Source organism: Malus sylvestris, chromosome 15 (assembly GCF_916048215.2).
Source record: "Malus sylvestris chromosome 15, drMalSylv7.2, whole genome shotgun sequence".
NCBI classification, from domain to species: domain Eukaryota; kingdom Viridiplantae; phylum Streptophyta; class Magnoliopsida; order Rosales; family Rosaceae; genus Malus; species Malus sylvestris.
This window is the reverse complement of record NC_062274.1, coordinates 30,752,045-30,775,574: the sequence shown is the minus strand read 5'-3', so window position 1 is coordinate 30,775,574 and position 23,530 is coordinate 30,752,045. Positions and strand designations below refer to the sequence as shown.

The window sequence follows — 23,530 nt, the reverse complement described above, 5'->3', positions numbered from 1 at the left end:
CTCCCTGTCCCTCTATAGCTCATATGTGCCCATGATGTATGTAGAGGTGAAGAAAACCCTTATTCTATAAAATGATCCTTCACCCTCACTTGGAGGAAGGGTAAAGAAGAGCAAAGAGAGAAAACCCTAGTCTTTATAGCCTCCATGTACATTGTAACCTTTATTGATATAGTGAAACCAAATCGACATCAGTGTGGATGTAGCGCTAACTTGGGGTGAACTACAATATATATTTGTGTTCTTGTGTGTTTATGTGATTTATAATCGGATTTATGTTGGTCCAAGATCAACCCGATTTTGTGCCTCAACAAACTCTTATTTGTTATCACACACCAGGACAAGTTGCAGATAGTTATCTTATGGAACTCATTTTTCTTAGCATGTTACAAAAAGGGAACTATTATTAGCACTCCAAAAATCTCATTTGGCACTCTTTACAAGTGTATTTTTCTTTATAAATATAGAAAGTTTGGAGTGCCAAATAAGATTTTTGGAGTGCTAATAACAATTCCCTACAAAAAAAAAAGCTTTACAATACGACACCAACATGTAAGATGCATGACCTTATGCGTAAGGTTGCAGTGTTATTGTAATTTGTATACGATGGGAGTGCAATATTTGAAGAACTAGGGATCTTGGTTTTTTTTTTTTTTTTTAGGTGACGAGAAGAGAAGAAAAATCCTAGAACCAACGAGATAAACCTAGAGGAAAGATACCATGTAGAAATATGACTCATTGTATTAATGTGTGTAAAGTATTACAATATATAGGGGTTATATTAATCTCTATTTAGGTACCTACACTAATTACGATTGGAAATTAATTACATGTTGGAATCAAATTTGCGCGCACTAGCGTGGATGGAGGAACTGGGCCAACTCGGCTACTTGTAAAAGAGCAAACAACCATGATTAACCTTGGGTGCCGGTAGACTACCAGCCAAAAGCTCTTCGACGGTCAACTTACTAAGTAATACAAGACTCAAACAGTGGGAAAGAGAGTAAGTATGTGATAATTGCATTACTAGAGATGAACCCTAGATAGGGATATTTATACTAGTAAGGAGAAAGACCTTTTAGGATATGGAATATGTATTAAACCAGGAGAATCCAAAAGAATATCTAGGACTATATATTATGTACTCTTAGAAGTGTGATTACTTGTGGCGCACATCAATCCCTAAATTATAGGAATATCTGAGAATATAAGAAACTCGTCTAATCCCCAATTAGATCATATTTTTGTGTCTTGTGGAACAAAAATAGTCAATCTCAGTGAAATCGAAGAACATATTATTTATGATTCTTTTGACACGTGGCAATCCGGCCTTGTTACCGTTACAAAGTAATTGAGACATTCTGAATTCAGACGCACGATCTCAAAAAATGTGTCTTTGAGACAACAATGATGAGGGGACATTGCTTCGCATGTGCACGAGAACTGTGAGCTACCTTTTACTTTTACCAAACTGCTCCAACGGCCAAAAACACATGGGCAAGATAGTCCAAATTCAACGGTGAGATGATTTCAAAAAAATCTTCTATAAATAGCCTGGATTTCTCCTCCAATTCCCTCATGCATCCAAATTTTTCTAATATGGGAAACCTTAATTTCTTAGTGTTCCAACCTCTCTAAGTCTTCAAATTATCAAATTTTTCTCTCTTTTTCCACAAAAAATGACAGCCTTGAGTGTACAGCTAACTCGTGCCACCAATTACAACACTTTCCTTAAACCTCCAATGATCAGAGTAAGCAATAAAAAAGATTGTAATTCCTTCAACCGCCATTGCCGGGATTTCTGAATGGGATATAGATTCGTTAAAACTTAGTAGGAATGAACCTCTTCTTCCTGTCAAGTTACTCATTCTTAGCCTTCACGCTCTGCTCCACAGCTAAAAAATGTCATTCTCCTCGCAGTTTTTACATACGGATATGGCTGGAGTGGGGCATTGAGATTCTTGAGCGATTCTTCTCCATTGGAGCCCTCTTGGTATCAATCTGAGGCAGACAATGATGTAAACTTTGGAACAATAAATGCCTCCACCGAAAAAGAACTGGACTATTTCCCTTTAAGAATCTAAAGATTTTTTGCTAGGGGTGATGGTTTGTCTCCGCTGGAATTGTACCATTTTGCCCTATTCACGAGACTTCGATTGTTTTACGCAATGAATACTTGCTTACACATGTTTGCTCAGGTTATTTACTCAAGCCATTGATCTTGTTAGAGTAAACCCCTTAGAGCGTTTCATCCCGTGCTTCCTAATTGTGGAATATATTTAATCCAACAATCTAAACTTGGAGTTAATAAGTAATGGAGTCAAACTTGAATAAACTTGTAGGCTTATGTGAGTTTTAGACCCCTTTGATAACATTGCAGGAAAAATGTATCCCTTGAACTTAGTGTTTATAAATATCCCATTGCGATGACCGGAGTACCACCCTACTCCGACACCAGGTTTAAGACACATAAAAAATCTCTTGCTTCCAAACTTGCTTTGATGCATTTATTGGACTAAGGATGAAAAGGTGATCGTCTCCGTTCGGAATGGCCTCTAAATCTTAATGTTAGTTCATCATGTTTCAGTTGCTTTTGTTAGGTCAATAATAATTGCTAACATTTGTAGAAGAGTAATCTAAGTGTTGCGAGATATTTTATGCATGACTTTCAATCCATTTATAGTTCATCTTAACCCATTTCAGGTTTGAGAATTTTAATAATCGCAACATGTAACCAAGAAGAGGCTTCCTCCTCAGTCCGAATCACGTGCCCATACCTAGTGAACCTTAACGAAAAATTCATTAGGGACTTGGTCGCTTGCATGTGGGGATCAGAAACACCTTTGGAATCCTTTTGTTAAGTTACTTCCACGAATCAGAGCTCTGTTGGAATAAAATTCCATATTGAGGATTTTCAAGTCTGAATGCCTTCGTCGAATCTGCTTTGGGCAAGAGATCACCACATAACATACTCGACTTTGTACGCTAATCTGGGATAGAAATAATCGTACTTCGGGGCCGAAGTTCATAGCCACCACCTGGTTGATTTTTGATTCGCCCTTTTCAATTATTCCTTCGAATGGTTAGGGCCCAAGTTTGAGTGTATAACACACAACCCTTCAATTGCATAAACTTTTCGGAAGCCGGATGGTGCATTAGAAGTTTTTGGACAACGGGGCCATGTCAAAACGTATATAGTCCGCCTAACATAACCGCGCTTAATATAGCTCGAGTTTCCCAAGCTACTACCTGGAACATCACAAAATGGGCTTTATCAAAAGAGACTCCTCTAACATTATTAATTTAAAGTTTTAAGCTTGCACTTTTGCAAAGTTTCAAAGCTGTGTGATATTTGAAAAAAAAAAACCAACCATTTCCGATGACTAACCACACTCTTTGGAAAAAACCAACCATTAAAACCATCTGGTCTAAGAGACTTATTAAGGGTGCATAGAGAAGCAAACATACCTATTGCCCTCTGGAGTCGCCCTTAAAACATATTACAAATGCCCTTAAAACTTATGACGTTTTCAAAGTGCCATTAAAACATTTTTAATGATATTTAGGTAACTGTCATTGACTTCCTTTTAGCATTATTGGTAGGAAATTGTTGTTAGCGCTCCAAAAATCTCATTCTACACTCCTCACAAGTGAGATTTTTTTAGTGCCAATAACAATTCCTATTGGTAAATAGAATATTTTTTCCTCCCTTAACATAAACAATTTTTTGTTGGAAAATATTAGTATTTAAGTTTATTTTAATCTTTGGTTTTATGGGCTTAGCCCGTTTAGCATTAGGATTTCAGTTTCTTATCTTTTAGAGTTATGGTTAGTTTATTATAAATATCATGCTTGTTATTTAGTCGAGAAAAAGTCAATCAAGATATAGTTATTCGATTGTAGCCATCTCGACAATCTTGTTTAATCAATAATATTCATAGTTATATTTCGTTTGTTAGTTCAACTTAGTATCAGAGCAAGTTTGATCATTTGGAATTGGAGTAGGATTCTCTCCCCTCTTATTCTCATCCCCTTTCCTTCCCTCCTCTCACATAGGCCTGGCAAACGGGTCGTGTCTGTCGTGTTCGTGTAACACCTGTTATCTTAACGGGTCGTGTCGTGTCACACCCGTTATCTTAACAGGTCCTTAACAGGTCGGGTCACTTTACCCAACGGGTAAAGTGACTTGACCCATTGTGACCCGTTAAGAAAAATATATATTTTTTCTTAAATTTGCACATACCACACATTGCCACATAAATATTACTTCAAAACATTAAAACATATTTGTCGTTTAAGTACTACATCTACACTCGAAAATAAGAGCCTTGTTGATGCACAAAACTGGAGGTCTTGGAACAACGTAAATCCGACCGTGAATCTGCAGAAATGTAAATAACACAAGATGTATCGTGGTTCACCCCAAAGTTTGGGCTACGTCCACATTGATTGTATTTATTTGAGGGAGAGAGAGCTCTGAGAGTGAAAGCTTTGAGAGGGGGTGAAAGGGCCTAGGAATTGGCCTCTGAAATGGCCTCCCTTAATTGTAAGGGTGAGGGGTCTTTTTATAGAATAAGGACTCCTCACTTATTACATATTTGCCCCCTTCCTTTATCACGTAATTACATTTAAGTCCCCCGAGTATTTGTACGAGGTCTAAATACGAGGCCCTAAATATGGTATAAACAGTAGTCCCCCAAGTCTTCAATCAAGAGAGTCTTTTAGCTAGAGACTTGAAATTCAGTCCATGTGTGGGTCGAAGTAACTAGATGTTGTCTTGAACTGATGCTCGATATGAGGTGGTGCTCAATCTGAAATGATGCTCAACTAGAAGTAGCACACGCTGCTCGGCTGCTCGGCTCGTGGTTTATGTTGCCTTGGTTGGCTCGGCTTGTGACGTTTGAAGGTGAGAGAGTCCCTTTTATAGAATAATGGCTCACTTCTCAATACATGGATGATGGGCTAGAGTTGATGCTCTCTAATGATGGTGAGGGAGTCCCTTTTATAGAATAAGGGCTCACTCTTCAATACATAAATATGGGCTAAAGTTGATGCTCGCAGCGAGGCGGTTGCTCAGTAGGCGGCGATGCTCTCTAATGATGGTGAGGGAGTCCCTTTTATAGAATAAGGGCTCGCTCCTCAGTACATAGATAATGAGCTAAGTCCCCTAAGTATTTTCATGAGGCCTAGTTGAGGCCCAATATATGGTACATAATGTAGTCCCCCAAGTCTTCGGTCAATAGAGTCTGTTGGCTGGAAACTTCAAATTGAATCCATGTATGGGCCGAAGTGGTGGTTGTTCGGATATGGTATTTGTATACCCTGCACTGAAGCTTTGTAAGTGAAGCTTTGCAAGTGAAGCTTTGAAGCTGGAGCTTTGTAAATGAAGCTTTTGAAGCTAGAGCTTTTGTAAATGGAGCTTTTGAAGCTATTTGACATGAGTGATGCTCATGAATGTTTATGTTGATTGACATGAGTGATGCTCATGGATGTTGTCATGAGTGATGATCATGAATGTTAACATGAGTGATGCTCATGAATGTTGACATGAATGATAGTCATGAATGTTTATGTATGATTGTCATGAGTGATGCTCATGAATGTTTATGTATGAATGACATGAGTAATGCTCATGTATAATTTGGAGTACTGAGCGTACTTTTGATCACCTAATTGGTGGCATGAAGGAGATTACGGGTTGTACCTTTCATTGCCTAGTTGGTGGCATGAATAGCTAGTTGCCAAATGATATTAGAGTACGGGTTGTACATTTCATCACCTGGTTGGTGGTAATAGCGGCAGGTTGCCGAATGATATTAGAGTACGGGTTGTACATTTCATCACCTGGTTGGTGGCATGAATGGCTAGTTGCCATATGATATTAGAATACGGGTTGTACATTTCATCACCTAGTTGGTGGTAATAGCGGCAGGTTGCCAAATAATTTTGGAGTACTGGGCGTACTTTTGATCACCTAGTTGATGTTATTTTAGGCTTATGGGCCTTCACCCTCCACACAACATTCCAGCCCATTTATTTTGGGCTTGCCTTTTTTTTTTTTTTTTTTTAAATTTTATGATTACCCTCTGATAGGGTTTATACATATTACCTTCTAATGGGGTTTATACAGATGTTTCTGAAAGATAAGGAAAATAAATTACATCATTATGGTGGGGTGTTTATTCCTTGCTTTTGTAGTGTTTTTCTGTGGATGGTCAACAAAAACAAAAGTAGCTTTTGCTTTTCAACAAACACACCCATGTGCTACTCATCATCGAAAACAAGCTTTACATCTTGGGACTTCCTTTTACTCCTTGCTTTTGCAGTGGAATTTGAGGTGTGCAGGACAAGTGGTGGAGTCAAATTGCATTAGTGGCTTCGAATCTGAGGTACCCATCCCCTACCCAAGTGCTTTTACGGTGGAATCTGAAATAGATGGAAGCATAACCAAGCAAAAGCAAATAGCTTGGAAAGTGGAGATCAGATTTATATTCCCTTAGCTTGGCAAGAAAGCACCGCCTTCACGCTTGGAAAGTGGAGATCATATTTAAATCCTAAAGTAAGTTATGTGACTCCGGCAAAGAATGTAACAGTTAACATTAGGCGCATATAGTCATCTGCATCCGTTTTATAATCAACCTCATTCTGCACCAAACTCCCAAGCAACAGAGACACCACGGCCACCGGTCCAATCGCAATGTCCCTTGAGCTACCCATGAACGCATAAATAAGCGGCGGTACGAAACTACTGTATAAGCCATTCTCATGCAGATTGGCAAGCTTTGCATATCCAAGATCCTGGGGAATACAGAGGCTTGCAATGGTAAGTCTAGAGACGACGTCTCCTCTGAGTTTAGAAAGGTTGTACTCCCTCACCCACCCAAATATTAGGAAGAGAGCTTGAAGATCGAGAACCAATCCGCCGCCCTACGGGACCTGCTACCCCAACTCATCGCTGTCTGATGATTTCAATTACGAGCGCCTTAGTTCTTGTAGTACTCTGAGCCCTCCGCCTATGTCGACGAGTCTTTTGAAGACGAGTACACAAAATACGCTTGACCCGCGCATCGACCCAGACCAGCTGTCGGGTTCAATCCTGGCGGGGGACATCCAGATGGAGAGTACGAAGGCAGGCTCCAGCCGGCCTATGGGTTCCAGCCTGGTGGGGAGAAGAGACCCGAGTTCGGATCCGAGAGGCCTGAATCGGGTTATGGTTGAAAACCCGAGTATGGACACCCCGGTTCGAAATACGGGTCTGGGTATCAACAAAGGCCCGAAGCTGATGAGCCCAGCTCCGAATATACTGGGTACGGTCAGAAGCCGGAACATGAGGCGCCCGAATCGGAGTGTGGATCCCATCTCTGAATGATCATCGCCAACAGGACCACCGTGGAAACTGAGTGGATGATGAGACGTTTTCGGGTCTTACGTTTGAAAGCCTGCTCTTCGAACTCGTCGACTTTGCCATCGCCCTTGAAGGACTTGACGGAGTCTATTTCTGATGCTCATTTTTTCTTCTTCTCAGCTTTTCTTGTTTTTTGGGGAGAGAAAGACTGGATTTTTAGACACAGAGAGAGAGGTTTTTTTTGTGACTCCTCTGTAAAAGGATTAGGCGAGTGAGAGATAGAGTATTTGGTTTCTGGGTTTTTTTTTGGGAAAGTTTTGCGTTGTTGGATTTTTTACATATTCACGATGGAGGTGAAAAAATGAAAGAGAACCGACATAGGTTTCTTGTGTCGATTCCCACAGACGGTGTCATATGTTGATGCACAAAATCAGAGGTCTTGGAACAACGTAAATCCAACCGTGAATCTGCAGAAATGTAAATAACACAAGATGTATTGTGGTTCACCCCAAGGTTTGGGCTATGTCCACACTGATTGTATTTATTTGAGGGAGAGAGAACTCTGAGAGTGAGAGCGTTGAGAGGGGGTGAGAGGGCCTAGGAATTGGCCTCTGAAATGGCATCCCCTAATAGTGATGGTGAGGGGTCCTTTTATAGAATAAGGACTCCTCACTTATTACATATTTGCCCCCTTCCTTTATCATGTAATTACATTTAATTCCCCCGAGTATTTGTACGAGGTCTAAATACGAGGCCCTAAATATGGTATAAACAAGCCTAATAAACAAACATCCATACACTACTAGTCTATTACAAAAGATTAAACATGCAAGGATATGCAAAATGAAAGAGTTTTTGTTATAAAGGTTGTGAAGCCTTTCTCAAAAGTTTAAACATTGCCAATGGAACTCAAAACTTGCATGTGATTCCTTATACAAAATCCTCAATTTTCATCGATCATCATGACATAAGATTTTGTGGTATCCACTAGTGTAAATATTTTAAATTGAAGATCGAATTCATTCATTGTATTCATATAGGGTCAAAGAGTGTAGCCGTAAAAAAATCATCAAAATTGGAGTTAAAATAACCATTAAATCGTGATTTTTCGTTGATAACAGTCGAAAAGTTTTGTCCCGTTACTTGATATCTGAATGTTTGTTTTTTGCAATTTTTGGCATATGCGATCTTGAAGCATACACAAACAAGTTTGACAGTTGAATCATTGAAATTAGTTTCATAGAATGCGTATCCCATCAAAACGATAGATTTACTAATACTTAAGAGTTTATTCATACATTCATTAAGTATAACATAAGTAAATATTTTAAATTGAAGATCTAATTCATTCATTGTATTCATATAGGGTCAAGGAGTGTAGTTGTAAAAAATCATCAAAATCAAAGTTACAATAATCGTTAAATCGTAATTTTTTGTTGATAACCGTCGAAAAGTTTTGTCCCGTTACTTGATCTCTGAATATTTGTTTTTTTCAATTTTTGGTGTATGGGATCTCAAAGTATATACAAACATGTTTGACGGTTGGATCGTTGAAACTAGTTTCGTAGAATGCGTATCTCATCAAAACGATAGATTTACTAACACTTAAGAGTTTATTCATACTTTCATTAAGTATAACATAAGATTTTGTGGTATCCACTAGTGTAAATATTTTAAATTAAAGATCTAATTCATTCATTGTATTCATATAGGGTCAAGGAGTGTAATTGTAAAAAATCATCAAAATCAGAGTTAAAATAACCGTTAAATCGTGATTTTTCGTTGATAACTGTCGAAAAGTTTTGTCCCGTTACTTGATCTCTGAATATTTTTTTTTTTTGCAATTTTTGGCGTATACGATCTCAAAGTATATACAAACATGTTTGACGGTTGGATCGTTGAAACTTGTTTCATAAAATGCGTATCACATCAAAACAATAGATTCACTAACACTTATGACGTTATTCATACTTGCTTTAAGTATAACATAAGATTTTGTGGTATCTACTAGTGTAAATATTTTAAATTGAAGATCGAGTTCATTTATTGTATTCATATAAGGTCAAGGAGTGTAGCTATAAAAAATCATCAAAATCAAAGTTAAAATAATCGTTAAATCGTGATTTTTCATTAATAACCGTCGAAACGTTTTGTCCAGGTACCTAATCTCTGAATGTTTGTTTTTTGCGATTTTTAGCGTATGCGATCTCGAATCATATACAAACAAGTTTGACGGTTGGATCGTTGAAATTAGTTTCGTAGAATGCGTATCCCATCAAAACGATAGATTCACTAACATTTAAGAGTTTATTCATACTTTCATTAAGTATGACATAAGATTTTGTGGTATCTACTAGTGTAAATATTTTAAATTGAAGATCAAGTTCATTCATTATATTAATATAGGGTCAAGAAGTGTAGCTGTAAAAATCATCAAAATCGAAGTTAAAATAACCGTTAAATCGTGATTTTTCGTTGATAACCGTCGAAAAGTTTTGTCCAGTTACTTGATCTCTGAATGTTTATTTTTTTGCAATTTTTGGCATATGCGATCTCGAAGTATATATAAACATGTTTGACGGTTGGATCGTTGAAACTAGGGGTGGGCAAATAGGGCATGAACCCGCCCCTACCCGCGGGTCCAAGCGGTTCGAGGCGGGTCTATTTTTTTTTAAATCTGAAACGGGGTGGGGTGGGTCCATGTTATTTGCGAGGCGGGACGGGTCTTAATTACTGAGGAAACGGGTCCCCAACCCAGACCGTTTCCACCTTCCAAAATTTTGAGATTTAACCTGATCCGTTGATTAAATATCTGTATTAAAACACATAGCATAGCCTGTCTCTCAGACCACGATCGCACTCAAGAGTCTCAGACTCTCCCACTCCCCAAATTTCCTCTCCTCTCTCGTCTCAGACCTCGATCTCTCTCATCTTCATCCATCGACTCTCACCACTTTCTCGTTCTTTCTCTCACCCTTACTTGACTCGACTCCCTGAGACTCATAGTGACTGAGTCGACCTCAACTGTGTCGACATCACATCAGCTAGCCACCATCACCATCGCAGCATTGTCTCCTGACTCTCCTTCAATCCTCCCAATCGCGAGTTCCGACCACCACCACATCATCCTCGCCGTTGAGAACACCACCATCATCCTGCAAATCCCTAGGTAATTTATGAATTAGGGTTTATGATTTAGGAATTTAGAATTTTTGCATAAGCTTTTCAATTGATTTAGGAATTATGTGGGTTTCTGATTTGGGAATTTAGGGTTTTTGGGGCTATGATTGCATAAGCTTTTCGATTGATTATGTGGACTGCTGCGATTTGATTACTCGCAGAAACTTTTCTATTGGTTTTGAATTTTATGGATTTGCTTATAGATTGTAGATTTTAAGTTGTTTGGTATTTAAATTTGCAGAAACTTTTCGATTAGTTACAATTTTTGAACTAAAATTGGTAATTGAAGCTGCAATCTTAATGCTTGTAAGTCAAAGCCAATAGTTAAGATTATTTGATATCCATAGTTTATTGGTTTCGATTTTCAACCCCGAATCGGAACTAACTAGATTATTGAGTAAAGCCAATAATGAAAAGTTTGTTGGCTTTCTTTATGTTTATGAAATTTGTAATATATTTCATAAACATAAAGAAAGCCAAAATGTAATATATTTCATGTTTTGTCATTGAATGTTTATAGCCTCATAAGCTAACGGATAAGAGCGATGTTTATGGCCTCAGTGTGGTGTTTTTGGAGCTCTTGACAGGGATGCAGCCAATCTCACATGGCAAAAACATTGTTCGAGAGGTAACTACTCGAACGTAATTACAGATTGTGTTTTGGATAACTATATATATGAACCATCTTCTATGCTTTGCATGTGAGAATATAACTTCTTAGTCAAGTTAACACCCCTTATTGTTAACGCTATTTAATCCCTGTAACCAACTAGATGCACTGGTTTTTGTGTTATTTACAAGTTTTCCTGCACTTCAGGTAAACATTGCATTCCAATGTAATGTTTTGCCAACAGACAAAATGTAATATATTTCATGTAATTACTGATTATGTAATATGCTTCTAATCTTTCATATCTAATGATCTCATATGTTTCTTCCTCAATTGTAATTAGAGAGAGGTCACAAGGAAGGGTGTCGTCCTTCTATCATAAATCATCAGAATATTGGAAGTCATTTCAGATGTTAATTTGGATGTTATTACAGATTTTATGTTATTTTGGATGTTAATTTGATCTTGGGACTTTGGTCTCGGATGCTATTTTGTTGTTTAGGATGTTATTACAGAGCTTATATGTTATTTTGATGTTCGGATCTTGAACTTTCGATGTTATTTAGATTTTTTATGTTATTTGAAATTTTGGATCTTAGTATCTGTAGGCTCTGTACTCGGTTCTAATTTTGGATCTTGGAACTTTGGATTTTTCATGTAATTTGGAATTTTAGATCTAGGAATTTCGAAGATGAAAAAAAAAAAAATTGGATGATGCAGTATACTATGTACTTTGTTCCAATAAAAAAAATGTAATTGGTCCCAACAATAAAAAAAAGTAATTGGACACGGCTCAAACCGGCCTGTTTGAAACGGGTCGGGTTAGGTCCGGTTCCAGATTCAAAATTTTCATTACTCGGCCGACCCGTTGCAATTTAAAGCAGGTTCGGTCCGGTCCCTCCAATTTTGGGCCCGGCCCGGCCCGGCCCGTGCCCACCCCTAGTTGAAATTAGTTTTGTAGAATGCGTATCTCATCAAAACAATAGATTCACTAACACTTAAGAGTTTATTCATACTTTCTTTAAGTATAACATAAGATTTTGTGGTATCCACTAGTGTAAATATTTTAAATTGAAGATCGAGTTCATTCATTGTATTCATATAGGGTCAAGGAGCGTAGCTGTAAAAAATCATCAAAATCGGAGTTAAAATAACCATTGAATCGTGATTTTTCGTTGATAACCGTCAAAAAGGTTTGTCCCGTTACTTAATCTCTGAATGTTTGTTTTTTTTTCAATTTTTGGCGTATGCGATCTTGAAGTATATACAAACAAGTTTAACGGTTGGATCGTTGAAATTAGTTTTGTAGAATGCGTATCCTATCGAAACTATAGAATCACTAACACTTAAGAGTTTATTCCTACTTTCATTAAGTATAACATAAGATTTTGTGGTATCCACTAGTGTAAATATTTTAAATTGAAAATCGAGTTCATTCATTGTATTTGTATAGTGTCAAGGAGTGTAGCTGTAAAAAATCATCAAAATCAAAGTTAAAATAACCGTTAAATCATGATTTTTCATTGATCATTGTTGAAAATTTTGTCCCGTTACTTGATCTCTAAATGTTTGGTTTTTGCAATTTTTGGCGTATGCAATCTTGAAGCATATACAAACAAGTTTGATGGTTGGATCGTTGAAATTAGTTTCGCAGAATGCGTATCCTATCAAAACGATAAATTCACTAACAGTTAAAGTTTATTTATACTTTCATTAAGTATAACATAAGATTTTGTGGTATCTACTAGTGTAAATATTTTAAATTGAAGATTGAATTCATTCATTGTATTCATATAGGGTCAAAGAGTGTAACTGTAAAAAATCATCAAAATCGAAGTGAAAATAACCGTTAAATCGTGATTTTTCGTTTATAATCGTCGAAAAGTTTTGTCCCAATACTTTATCTCTAAATGTTTTTTTTTTCAATTTTTGGCGTATGCGATCTCAAAGTATATACAAACATGTTTGACGGTTGGATTGTTGAAACTAGTTTCGTGGAATACGTATCCCATCAAAACAATAGATTCACTAACACTTACGAGTTTATTCATATTTTTATTAAGTATAACATAAGATTTTGTGGTATTCATTAGTGTAAATATTTTAAATTGAAGATCGAGTTCATTCATTGTATTTATATAGAGTCAAGAAGTGTAGCTATAAAAAAGCATCAAAATCAGAGTTAAAATAACCGTTAAATCGTGATTTTTCGTTGATAACCGTTGAAAAGTTTTTCCCCGTTACTTGATTTCTGAATGTTTGTTTTTTGCTATTTTTTGCTGATGCGATCTCAAAGCATATGCAAACAAGTTTGGCAGTTGGATCGTTGAAATTAGTTTCGTAGAATTCGTATCCCATCAAGTTCAATGATATATATATATATATATATATATTTTTTATTTTTTTTATTTTTATTAAGTAGATTTAAATTTATTTATTTTGAACGTATAATACTTAAGAAATTGAATGATATGTATATTTAAGCCGATCCAATGGTCACCAATTTTTAATATTTAATATATATATATATATAATTATTATAGTTTTTGTTAAATTAATATATATAATTATTATAGTATTTTTTAGGGTTATAAAATTATTAAATTAATATTTTCCTTATCGTGTATCGGATTACCCATGTGAATACCCGAATCAACCCGTTATCTTAACAGGTGCTTATCGGGTTACCCAATAACTACCCGATTGGTTATCGTATCGACCCAAACACCTGTTAATTTCGTGTCGTGTCTTGTCAAGTTATTGGATCGAGTCAAAAATTGTCAGGCCTACTCTCACACACATTGCTTTTTATCTTATTATCTCTATAAAAAAATCAATATAAGATGTTGACGTAGTTTAACCGTGACCGTTTAAATAGGAGGAGAGGGAAGGGAAGAGAGATTAGGAGGAGAGAGAATCCTCCTCCTTTGGAATTTAATATGCTTCTATTCAGTATCAGTTTGTTTGTCTCCTCCGTCTGTTTGTTTTTTTCTGTACTCAGTTGTCGTTGGCAGGTTGTAGAAAAAGTAAAGAAAAGACAGCAGAAAAAGAATTTTTCTGACGACGGTTTTGACAAAGCTCTTACCTGAGAACCACAAACTCAGATCAAGTTCGTCTTTACCTTAGGCCTCCCTATTGAACCTCGTTTGCATGAACCCACCATGCCAGTACCCGCCGCCATATCTGACTGAATCCGAATTGCCCAATCCTTTGGCCAAATCCATCTATTGCTGCTGCTCATGCACCCAGTCGCCAAGCCCATCATTGTTGTCCCATCGCAACCAGAGTCACCGCATCGTACTAGGTCCAGATTGACCACCAACTTGCACCCAGTTCCATCTCCATGGATTACACCGTTGCTGCTTCTATATTATAGAGGAAAAAAACAAAAAAAAAAATAGAAAAAAATATAGCATATTGCTTTAGGCCCACACGGGCAAAGGGAAAAATATGGTAAAGTTTGTTTTAGGCCCACACGAGTTGTTGGTTTGTTTGGAATTGTTTTGTGACCGTCACTCGAGTACTGTACATGTGATCATTCGAGTGATAGTACTTTGTTTTTGTTTGTTCATTACTACAATTAAGATATGGAAATCGCGTCCCTTTAGTGACGGGTTTTTTATTTCCATACTCTCAACATTAGCCAGTCTAAATTTAAATTAGTTTGCAAGTTTGCCTAACAGAGCCAATCCGCATGTGCTTGTTTGCAAACCCATGTCGTATAGCGCCATGAGTTTGACGGGATGCTGGAAAACATTAGTATTTAGGTTTATTTTAATGTTTAGGTTTTTTTTGGGTTTAGCCCATTTAGCATTAGGGTTTTGATTTCTTACCTTTTAGGGTTAGGGTTAATTTATTATAAATATCATGTTTGTTATTTAATTGAAAACAAATCAATCAAGATGTAGTTATTCAATTATAGTCATCTCGGCAATCTCGTTTAATCAATAATATTCATAGTTATATTTGATTTGTTAGTTTAACTTTTTTCTCTAAAACCAAAGTCAATAACACTTGTCAAAAATTTTCCTGATTGCACAAAATATTGATTGACTCAATCTTAATATTGAAAATATATGCAATTTAAAACAAATTACCGGAGAGGCATTCACAAACATATTCTGAAAAAGACATTCTTATTTTAGTACGGGGTCCACGTGCAACGCTACGTAGGGGGCACATAACTGTTTTAACCGAAACTCGAGGGACGCCTGGCTTTGCTAGAGTCAGAGACCTCTTCCTTCTCCCTTCGACATAATTGTAGCCTCACTTGTTCTTCCTCACAAATCATTTTCTTCTTCTTCTTCTTCCCATTAACCAAATCCCCATTTCTCTCACTCAAACACAAAACATCACACACACTCAAATCTTTAGCAGCCATGGATGAAGAATACGACGTCATCGTCCTCGGAACCGGCCTCAAAGAGTGCATTCTCAGCGGCCTTCTCTCAGTTGATGGTCTCAAGGTAATTCAACCTCTGCTTAGTTATGAATTAAAGTATTCTTTCTTTGCAAATTAATTATAAATAATTAATAAGGTCGGGAATCATACTTTCAACCACTCTTCTAAAAATTCTCTCTTGGCACCGAAGATTAATTCTTAGGCGTTTGAAAATTAAGAAAATACCCCTAGACCAGTTTAGGCGTCCCATCTAGGCGTGCCCGCCTAGACTGCCTGGGCACCTGCTAGGTAACGACTCTAACTTAGACAAAAAATATAATTTTTTTTTTTGTGTTCCAATAATTATACTCTATATTTCATTTTACTTTGCAATTTATGTATCCTAATGCAATTATGTATTTTTTTAAGAATAAACAAACACTTATTTATACGATATATCATAATTTACTTAAATCCGCCTAGTCTACCTAAGCCACCGCTTAGGCCCCGCCTAGCTGCCTGGGCGCTAGGCCAAGAACACCGCCCAATTAGCGCCTAACATCTTTTAAAACCTTGCTCTCAACATGATTCATGTAAATGCACTTTGGTCTGGAGTGCTAATAGTTTTGTACTTTTGAGATGCATTTTCATAAAACTGAACGCACTGATGAGTATTTACTATAAAAGTACCATCAGTTATCTCACTCTGATTAGGTTTCATTCATTGCAATTTGTAAGAGAGATCAACATCACCTGGATTTAAGATTGTCGTTGCTGTCACTTGTCGATAAGAATGTTTAGGCTACTAATATGTTATTTAATTACCCGAAATAGGTACTGCATATGGATAGGAACGACTATTATGGAGGAGAGTCTACCTCACTCAATCTCAACCAGGTAAGTATCTTGGTAATCTTTTTGGTTACACAGTTTGGCTTACTTTTTTGTGAGATATTCCTACGCATGTGATTTGTTTTACGGCTTCGGTTTGTTTTCTGGTTTTGGATTTCAGCTCTGGAAGCGATTCAGGGGCGAGGATAAGCCTCCAGAAACTTTGGGCTCAAGTAGAGAGTACAATGTTGATATGATCCCCAAGGTAAAAAGAACGATGCATATGTTTCTTATGGTTGTTCTTTGATTCCTTTTTTTAGTTTTACTTTCCCCCAATCTTCATATATAGGTGATGATCATGATGTACCATTTTCTGTGTTAATTTTTAAGCATGTCAATGATGTGATCTTGATATTCAGTTGCTGTCTTTACCACATTCAATGTTTCTTAACGAAGAAATCTTTTTCAGGAATTTCTTTTTGTTTCATTAGTCTGAACTTTGTTTATTACATGAAGTCTGCTTAAATGCTGATATTTCTGACAAGTGATCGCTTAAAAGTACAAGGTTTATTTTTGGTTTGTTCTACATGTTGTTCTGATAATTTGATTCTTTACAACCTCGGTGCATATTTTGACAGTTCATGATGGCCAACGGAGCTTTGGTTCGTGTCCTGATTCACACTGACGTTACTAAATATCTGAATTTCAAGGCTGTAGATGGTAGTTTCGTGTATAACAAAGGGAAGGTGTGATTACTAATAATTTTCAAGTTCACTGAGTGCTTATTCATGTATCATCTATATGACATATATGGAACTACTAACTTTGGTTCACCCTAATTTTGTTAATGAGGTTTTGCATTATGTTTCCAGGTCCACAAAGTACCAGCTAATGATGTGGAAGCACTGAAATCTCCACTTATGGGATTATTCGAGAAGCGGAGAGCTCGAAAGTTTTTCATTTATGTGCAGGACTATGACGAGAATGATCCAAAATCTCATGAAGGACTGGACCTCAACAAAGTCACAGCACGAGAGCTTATTTCGTACTTCTTTCTCACATCCAAACTTTGTGCAAATATGTTTAATTTCTGCATGATGGAGTTAAGATTTTTGTTTCTGACATAGGAAGTACGGGCTAGATGACAATACTGTCGATTTCATTGGGCATGCACTGGCTCTCCAGCAAGATGATAATTACTTGGCCGAGCCAGCTATGGATTTTGTGAAGAGGATGAAGGTAACGAAGCATGAACTTTTTACTATGAATATGCTGGATATTAATTATTAAACTTCTTGCCCAATCAAGTCCTATACGTGTATTGAATGTGTTCTATGAAAGAACTGAGTTGCTCCCTTTTGCTACACCTTTCTGAACTAACAATGGCAGAGTTTTCAAAAGCACTAATTAGATGTACCCTAGAAATTTTTCTCAATCCAACTCTAAAGTGTTCTATAATATACTCTACTTTCCACCTTTCGGAAAGTTATATGCAGAGTCGCTCGCACGCTTTCAAGGAGGATCTCCTTATATTTATCCCCTGTACGGTCTAGGAGAGCTCCCCCAGGTATGCTTTCAACCATTATTTCTAGTATCTCTTGGATATGCAACTCAGTTCCTCTGACTTTATGTGCTACGAAATTTGCAGGCATTTGCTCGGTTGAGTGCTGTTTATGGCGGCACCTACATGCTCAGCAAGCCAGAATGCAAGGTTATTTTTTCATGCATATCGAAAATTATCTAAATTCTCTATTATAAACCTTTTAATCCATCCTTTCGAACGTGTTATTGATACTTGACTGATTTTGCGAATTGGCAGGTAGAGTTTGAAAACGGGAAGGCCATTGGTGTGACTTCTGAAGGAGAAACTGCAAAATGCAAAAAAGTTGTATGTGATCCTTCATATTTGCCTAACAAGGTAACATTAAGAATTTTTTTAGTATCAGCAGGGTCATCTGGCATGAGAAGTTTTTAAAACTGATTTGAGTTTCAATCTCCGTCTCGTGCAACAGGTGAAAATAGTAGGGAAAGTTGCCCGTGCGATATGTATTATGAGTCATCCAATCCCAAACACCAATGATTCTCACTCAGTCCAGGTTATTCTACCCCAGAAGCAACTTGGACGTAAATCTGATATGTAAGCTGTTACCTCTCATGCCAAGATCACAAATTTAACAAATAATGTCACATTGTAACTAGAACTAACATTGCAACTAGAACTAATATATCACAAGGACCGTAAGACCTTGTAATGATGGTACTCGATCGGATATGCCTCTGTTGCAGGTACTTGTTTTGCTGCTCCTACTCCCACAACGTAGCTGCGAAAGGGAAATACATTGCTTTTGTGTTAACGGAGGCAGAGACCGATAATCCTCAGGTGGAACTGAAGCCTGGAACAGATCTCCTTGGGGCTGTAGATGAAATCTTTTTTGACACTTACGACAGATACGAACCTACTAACCAGGGTGATGGTGACAATTGTTTCATATCCGCGGTGAGAATGAATGAATTCTTACATCTTCATTTGATTATTATCGTAAGCTCGTACATTTATACTTCAATTTGTACTCATGACAACTAATAGTCCTCAAATCACAAACCCCGCTTTCACCTGCTTTCCACACAAAATTCAACATAAGTTGTAATTTCTCTGGTGTTGGAATGCATTGCAGAGTTACGACGCAACGACACACTTTGAGACTACCGTCCAAGATGTGATTGCCATGTACAGCAAGATAACTGGAAAGGTAACTTTTCAAATTTACTCCAATCAGCCCACTTATATAATTGAACATGCTGGAACAATCATGTAGAACTTAATTGGCTGCTGCTTGATATACAAATCTGTGGAGTTCAAATTTGAATTCTTCTCACTGCACCGTGTTTCAGGCCCTTGACCTGAGTGTGGATTTGAGTGCTGCTAGCGCCGCTGAAGAATGAAATTTCGGAACGAGAGCAGCTACAACACTCTGTAGTTCGTTTCATTTCCTCTATTTTTTTTCAAATTTCAAGCTTATTCATCATCTGTTTATGAGATTCGTTGCGTTCGTTAAACATGTTAATTAGCAGCACCTTCTTTGCTTAAAAAGTTATTCCACTCCAAACGGTGTCGATTAATTTGATCATTCTTAAAGAAGGATATAGAATGTTTGTCTTCTGAATCTGACACCAATAAATGGGTCACATATATAATGGCTGAGCAAAATTTAGTTGTTTACTGCTGCAATTTTACGTTTGTTCGAGTTAAAAGATAATTGATGATGTAAGTAGAGTAAGTAGAGCATCACGTGATATGCTAACATGAAATCAGAATTGGCCTTGAGATTTGAGGGCCCAAGGCGAGCCATTGAAAGGGGGCCCTTGAGTTCTCAAACCCTAAATGGCGTCGTGCATTCATATTATTTTTTTGTTCCGATAATCTATTACCATGTTATCAAGTCGACTACACGACGAAAGACTAGCTGGTGCAGAAAATAGAATCATTTAAATAGGAAGACTCGAAATGGGTTGTGCATTCACCTTCCCTCTTTTTTTTCCTTCTTTTTAAAGTTTCCTATTTTTTCTTCATCTTCCCTGAGGGACAAGGTTCCTGCTTCTAACCGCCTAGCAGCAAATCTCTGTAAATACATCAACATATATTCCTGTTTTTTAACTTTATCATGTTAAAATCGAATAATTTTTTAAGAATAAATTCCATCTTAATCACAAAACCAGATGATTAATCATCATGAGAAATACATTAAAACTTTGTTGCCGTCTACTCCCCTTTGGCCTTTGCAAGAGCTTTCTTCCTCTGTCCAAGCATATACCCGTACATGTAAGGAATCCCTGCGACAAATTAATCCACGGGAAAATGAAGAAAAACCGGTTAAATTGTTTAAGTATTGTAAAAAAATATGCCCGTGAAAACGGTGCATGCCTGGGACATAGATTCCTAGGGCAACGATTGCAGCATAGAAGTAATCGAAACAGAAGTTCCACTTGTTTGGCATCCTTATAGAATACTTCTCAGAGTTCTGCAAATCCATCAACATATTTGATGAGCATAGATCCAATAAAGACTACTCTACACGCTCTTTGTAGCTGCGGTGGATAAGCAGAAGATGTTATGCAAAGTTCCCTGTACTAGATGAGTAGTAAACGACACTACCCCACACCCAACTCTCAAAACCCAGGAAACCACCCCATTTACAACACCCTTCTCACAGAAAAAAGGGCAAAAGAAAGATTATTGGTTTCACGAATCATATAGTTTGATACCTTCATGTGTGGCAGGGCAATATATATTAGACCAACTTCACTTGTGATGCCAGTTGGATACAACAAGATGAAGGTGCTATACCTGCATGGCATTAAATACACAATAACGATGAATGAATCGCAGAACTCAACCAGCTCGAGTTCTTTAATGATCTCAAAACTGATGAACTACCTGAGCCACAAGAGCCATGAAGGTGCAAAACCAAGAGCCTCCTTCATGCCAAAGAAAGAGTATCAAATAATCTGCAATTACAATGAATTGAATCTGAATTGGTTTCCTCCTCCTACTACTACAACTAACGAAAAAGTAAAAATGATTACAATCAGCATCAGGATGCATGTATTAATGCAGCCAACATCCGACTGCATGTATTACTTTAAGTGAGGAATTTTAGCAAATTAAACAGAAAAGAAAATGTCCTGGAATTCTTCAATATTCTCCGTAAACAGAACTTGTTATAAAGGCAACTATAACATAATTTTAGATAAGAAACGCCTTAGCATATTAGGTTTCTAAGGTAATTTGGGAGCAGAAAACATACATACTGAGTTGCTCTTAGTACATGTTTTTGAAGCAAAAGTTCAAGCCAAACTGTTTTCGAAAAAAAAAATCTTTCATGGTTAAAGCAACAAACTAGGATTTACAAAAATCATTTCATTAAGCAAACATCCTAGGTATTTAATAGGTTCTTTTATAGACAATCTAAACCAAATTGCTAAGTCTTACAATTCCACAATAAAATTCCTTTTATACACAATCTGATTAGCGACATTACATTCTAAATGAAGCAAGTCAATACAACTTGGTCATGCCATTCCATACTTTTAGATCTTTGGTTTAGAACAATACTTAACCACCGGATTGCATAAGGCACTAAACTTTAAAAACTAAAAGTGCACATACTTTCAATAATAACACTTTGATACAGATGCAAACACAGAAGAGAGCAAAAAGCGCAAGAAATGGAGATCGGATAACACTTGCCTCGGTGATAGACCAGCTGATGACCAAAGAGCACACTAGCATATGACTCCGAGTCTGCCGCAATAAGCTTCATCTCGTCACTTTAATATTTAAAAGAATTGAACTTTCATGTATAATAGAATGCTACTAAAAATTTAAACCCCAAACTTCGTCCTTGCATTCAAACCTCAGGAAAACTCCACAGGATTCCCCATGTCAGATACAATCGTGAACCGATTTGCCGCAGTGTTGCCGTTACTGGAGATCTCACCAAAGCTGCATCAAATGCAATCCCATATAGGAACTAACAATTAACACAACCCATAAAATATAATTTAATCAGCTGAATTTTAACATACAAACAAAAGATAAATAAGGGACCCACCCACTAGCCCATGAACAATCTGTTGCTCCATCCCAACATTTCAAAACCCAATTCAAAGAATAACACAAGAAAAATGAAATGTGAAAACACAGTCTCCAATTTAATTTAAAAAAAAACAAAAAAAAACAGAGAGGGGAATAAATAAACAATTGGAATTGGAGGGAGCAGTAGAAGTAGAACCTCCAAAACGGCGGCGGACTGGGCGAGAAGAAGACGGCGTTCGACGGCATTGTAAACATGTTGGTGGCCGGATTCACTGAGAGTCTTGAGAGCAAGACGCAGTACCTGAAACCTGAAACACAACTCGAATTCAGTTGGAGAGAGAGAGAGAGAGAGAGAGAGAGAGGGAGAGAGATTGTGGGGAGCGGGTACCATCCGAGGAAGACAGTCCAGTTGTAGAGGGAGAGGTAAAGGCGCCTGAGAGCGGATAATAGTCCCGCCATTGATGACTGATGTCTATGGCAGATCTACGAGCCTAGATTGATAGGTCAATGCCACTACTTTCGTCATGTAACCCATTTTGACTCTTTTCAACCCCACTTCCATTTTAGCCTGCAAAATCGGCTCTTTTGGTTTGTGAAATGACTGAAATGCCCTCACGAGCACGTGTTCACTCGTAAGATTATTGGCAAAATCGACTATTAGTTTGGGTCGACTAGTTTCATCGCTAGCGAAGATCTAATGCTACAACAACAATTAGGGGAAAGGTCTCATGCGACCACAGAGAGTTGACTAGAATATCGAATGCATAGTTATAGTTCAATTACTTATAAGTATATATAAGATCTCTTTTCTTATCAATGAAAGATTCAATCCCCAAACGCTTCCTCAAGTGTGACGAATTTTCAAGTTTAACACGGGCACAACTCAACTCAGGTGACGTGGAGCATGTATGGCCGTTGAGCTACACACATGAGACAACCTGCTCTGATACTATGTAGAATTATATTTGTTTGTACCATATTTAGGGTCTCCGTATTTAGACCTTGTATAAATATTTGGGTGACTCAAATATAATTATGTAATAAATGAATGGACAAATATATAATAATTGAGGAGCCCTTATTCTATAAAATGACTCCTCACTCTCCTCATTATGGGAGGTCAAGATTTAGGCCATGGGAAGAAAGAAAATAGGCTAGAGAGCACACTGCCTCTAGCCTTCTTGTATATTCACCATTCAGAGTGAAACAATACCAACATCAGTGTGGACGTAGCCCAAACATTAAGAAAATAGGCTAGAGAACACACTGCCTCTAGCCTTCTTGTATATTCACCATTCAGAGTGAAACAATACCAACATCAGTGTGGACGTAGCTCAAACATTAGGGTGAACCACGATACATTTTGTGTTCTTTACTTTCTTACAGATTCACGGTCGGATTGATGTTGTTCCAAGACCCCTCCGGTTTTGTGCATCAACATTTGGTGCCGTCTATGGGAAACGACACAAAAAGCTATGTTGGTTCTCTTTCATTTTTTCACCTCCGTTGTGAATTTGCAAGAACCCAAAGCTTTCCCAAAGAACCCACAGAGCCACTTCCTTTCTCACTCAGTCTCTTTCTACAACTGCA

General features: G+C 37.3%; 2 protein-coding genes across 2 annotated transcripts; one reads left to right on the top strand and one right to left on the bottom strand.

Annotated features, from left to right (window-relative positions):
- Nucleotides 1-15,383: 15,383 nt before the first annotated feature.
- LOC126605446 (guanosine nucleotide diphosphate dissociation inhibitor At5g09550) lies at nt 15,384-19,508 on the top strand. The gene is made up of 13 exons (XM_050272849.1): nt 15,384-15,598; nt 16,348-16,410; nt 16,526-16,609; nt 16,983-17,090; nt 17,217-17,389; nt 17,472-17,583; nt 17,831-17,911; nt 17,993-18,055; nt 18,164-18,262; nt 18,357-18,481; nt 18,631-18,841; nt 19,020-19,094; nt 19,237-19,508. The coding sequence occupies exons 1-13, from the start codon at nt 15,512-15,514 to the stop codon at nt 19,285-19,287; spliced, it is 1,332 nt and encodes a 443-aa protein (XP_050128806.1). The 5' UTR covers nt 15,384-15,511; the 3' UTR covers nt 19,288-19,508.
- A 304-nt stretch (nt 19,509-19,812) lies between these two features.
- LOC126605449 (very-long-chain (3R)-3-hydroxyacyl-CoA dehydratase PASTICCINO 2A-like) lies at nt 19,813-22,460 on the bottom strand. Its single transcript, XM_050272852.1, has 9 exons — nt 22,329-22,460; nt 22,137-22,248; nt 21,957-21,975; nt 21,759-21,847; nt 21,593-21,646; nt 20,780-20,820; nt 20,608-20,689; nt 20,086-20,363; nt 19,813-19,964 (listed from the first exon to the last, which is right to left on the bottom strand). Exons 1-9 carry the CDS (start codon nt 22,397-22,399, stop codon nt 19,943-19,945), a joined length of 768 nt encoding a protein of 255 aa, XP_050128809.1. The 5' UTR covers nt 22,400-22,460; the 3' UTR covers nt 19,813-19,942.
- Between the last annotated feature and the right edge of the window lie 1,070 nt (nt 22,461-23,530).

What these genes read in the sequence shown, in the direction of transcription:
- LOC126605446 (XM_050272849.1), top strand. Translation starts at nt 15,512, where the DNA reads ATGGATGAAGAATACGACGTCATCGTCCTCGGAACCGGCCTCAAAGAG. An exon ending in ATTTTGTGAAGAGGATGAAG is followed by an intron (nt 17,584 to 17,830) that starts GTAACGAAGCAT and finishes CCTTTCGGAAAG; the next exon opens with TTATATGCAGAGTCGCTCGC. An exon ending in GTCTAGGAGAGCTCCCCCAG is followed by an intron (nt 17,912 to 17,992) that starts GTATGCTTTCAA and finishes CGAAATTTGCAG; the next exon opens with GCATTTGCTCGGTTGAGTGC.
- LOC126605449 (XM_050272852.1), bottom strand. Translation starts at nt 22,399, where the DNA reads ATGGCGGGACTATTATCCGCTCTCAGGCGCCTTTACCTCTCCCTCTAC. An exon ending in TCATGGCTCTTGTGGCTCAG is followed by an intron (nt 20,690 to 20,779) that starts GTAGTTCATCAG and finishes AATGCCATGCAG; the next exon opens with GTATAGCACCTTCATCTTGT. An exon ending in TTGCCCTGCCACACATGAAG is followed by an intron (nt 20,364 to 20,607) that starts GTATCAAACTAT and finishes ATGGATTTGCAG; the next exon opens with AACTCTGAGAAGTATTCTAT.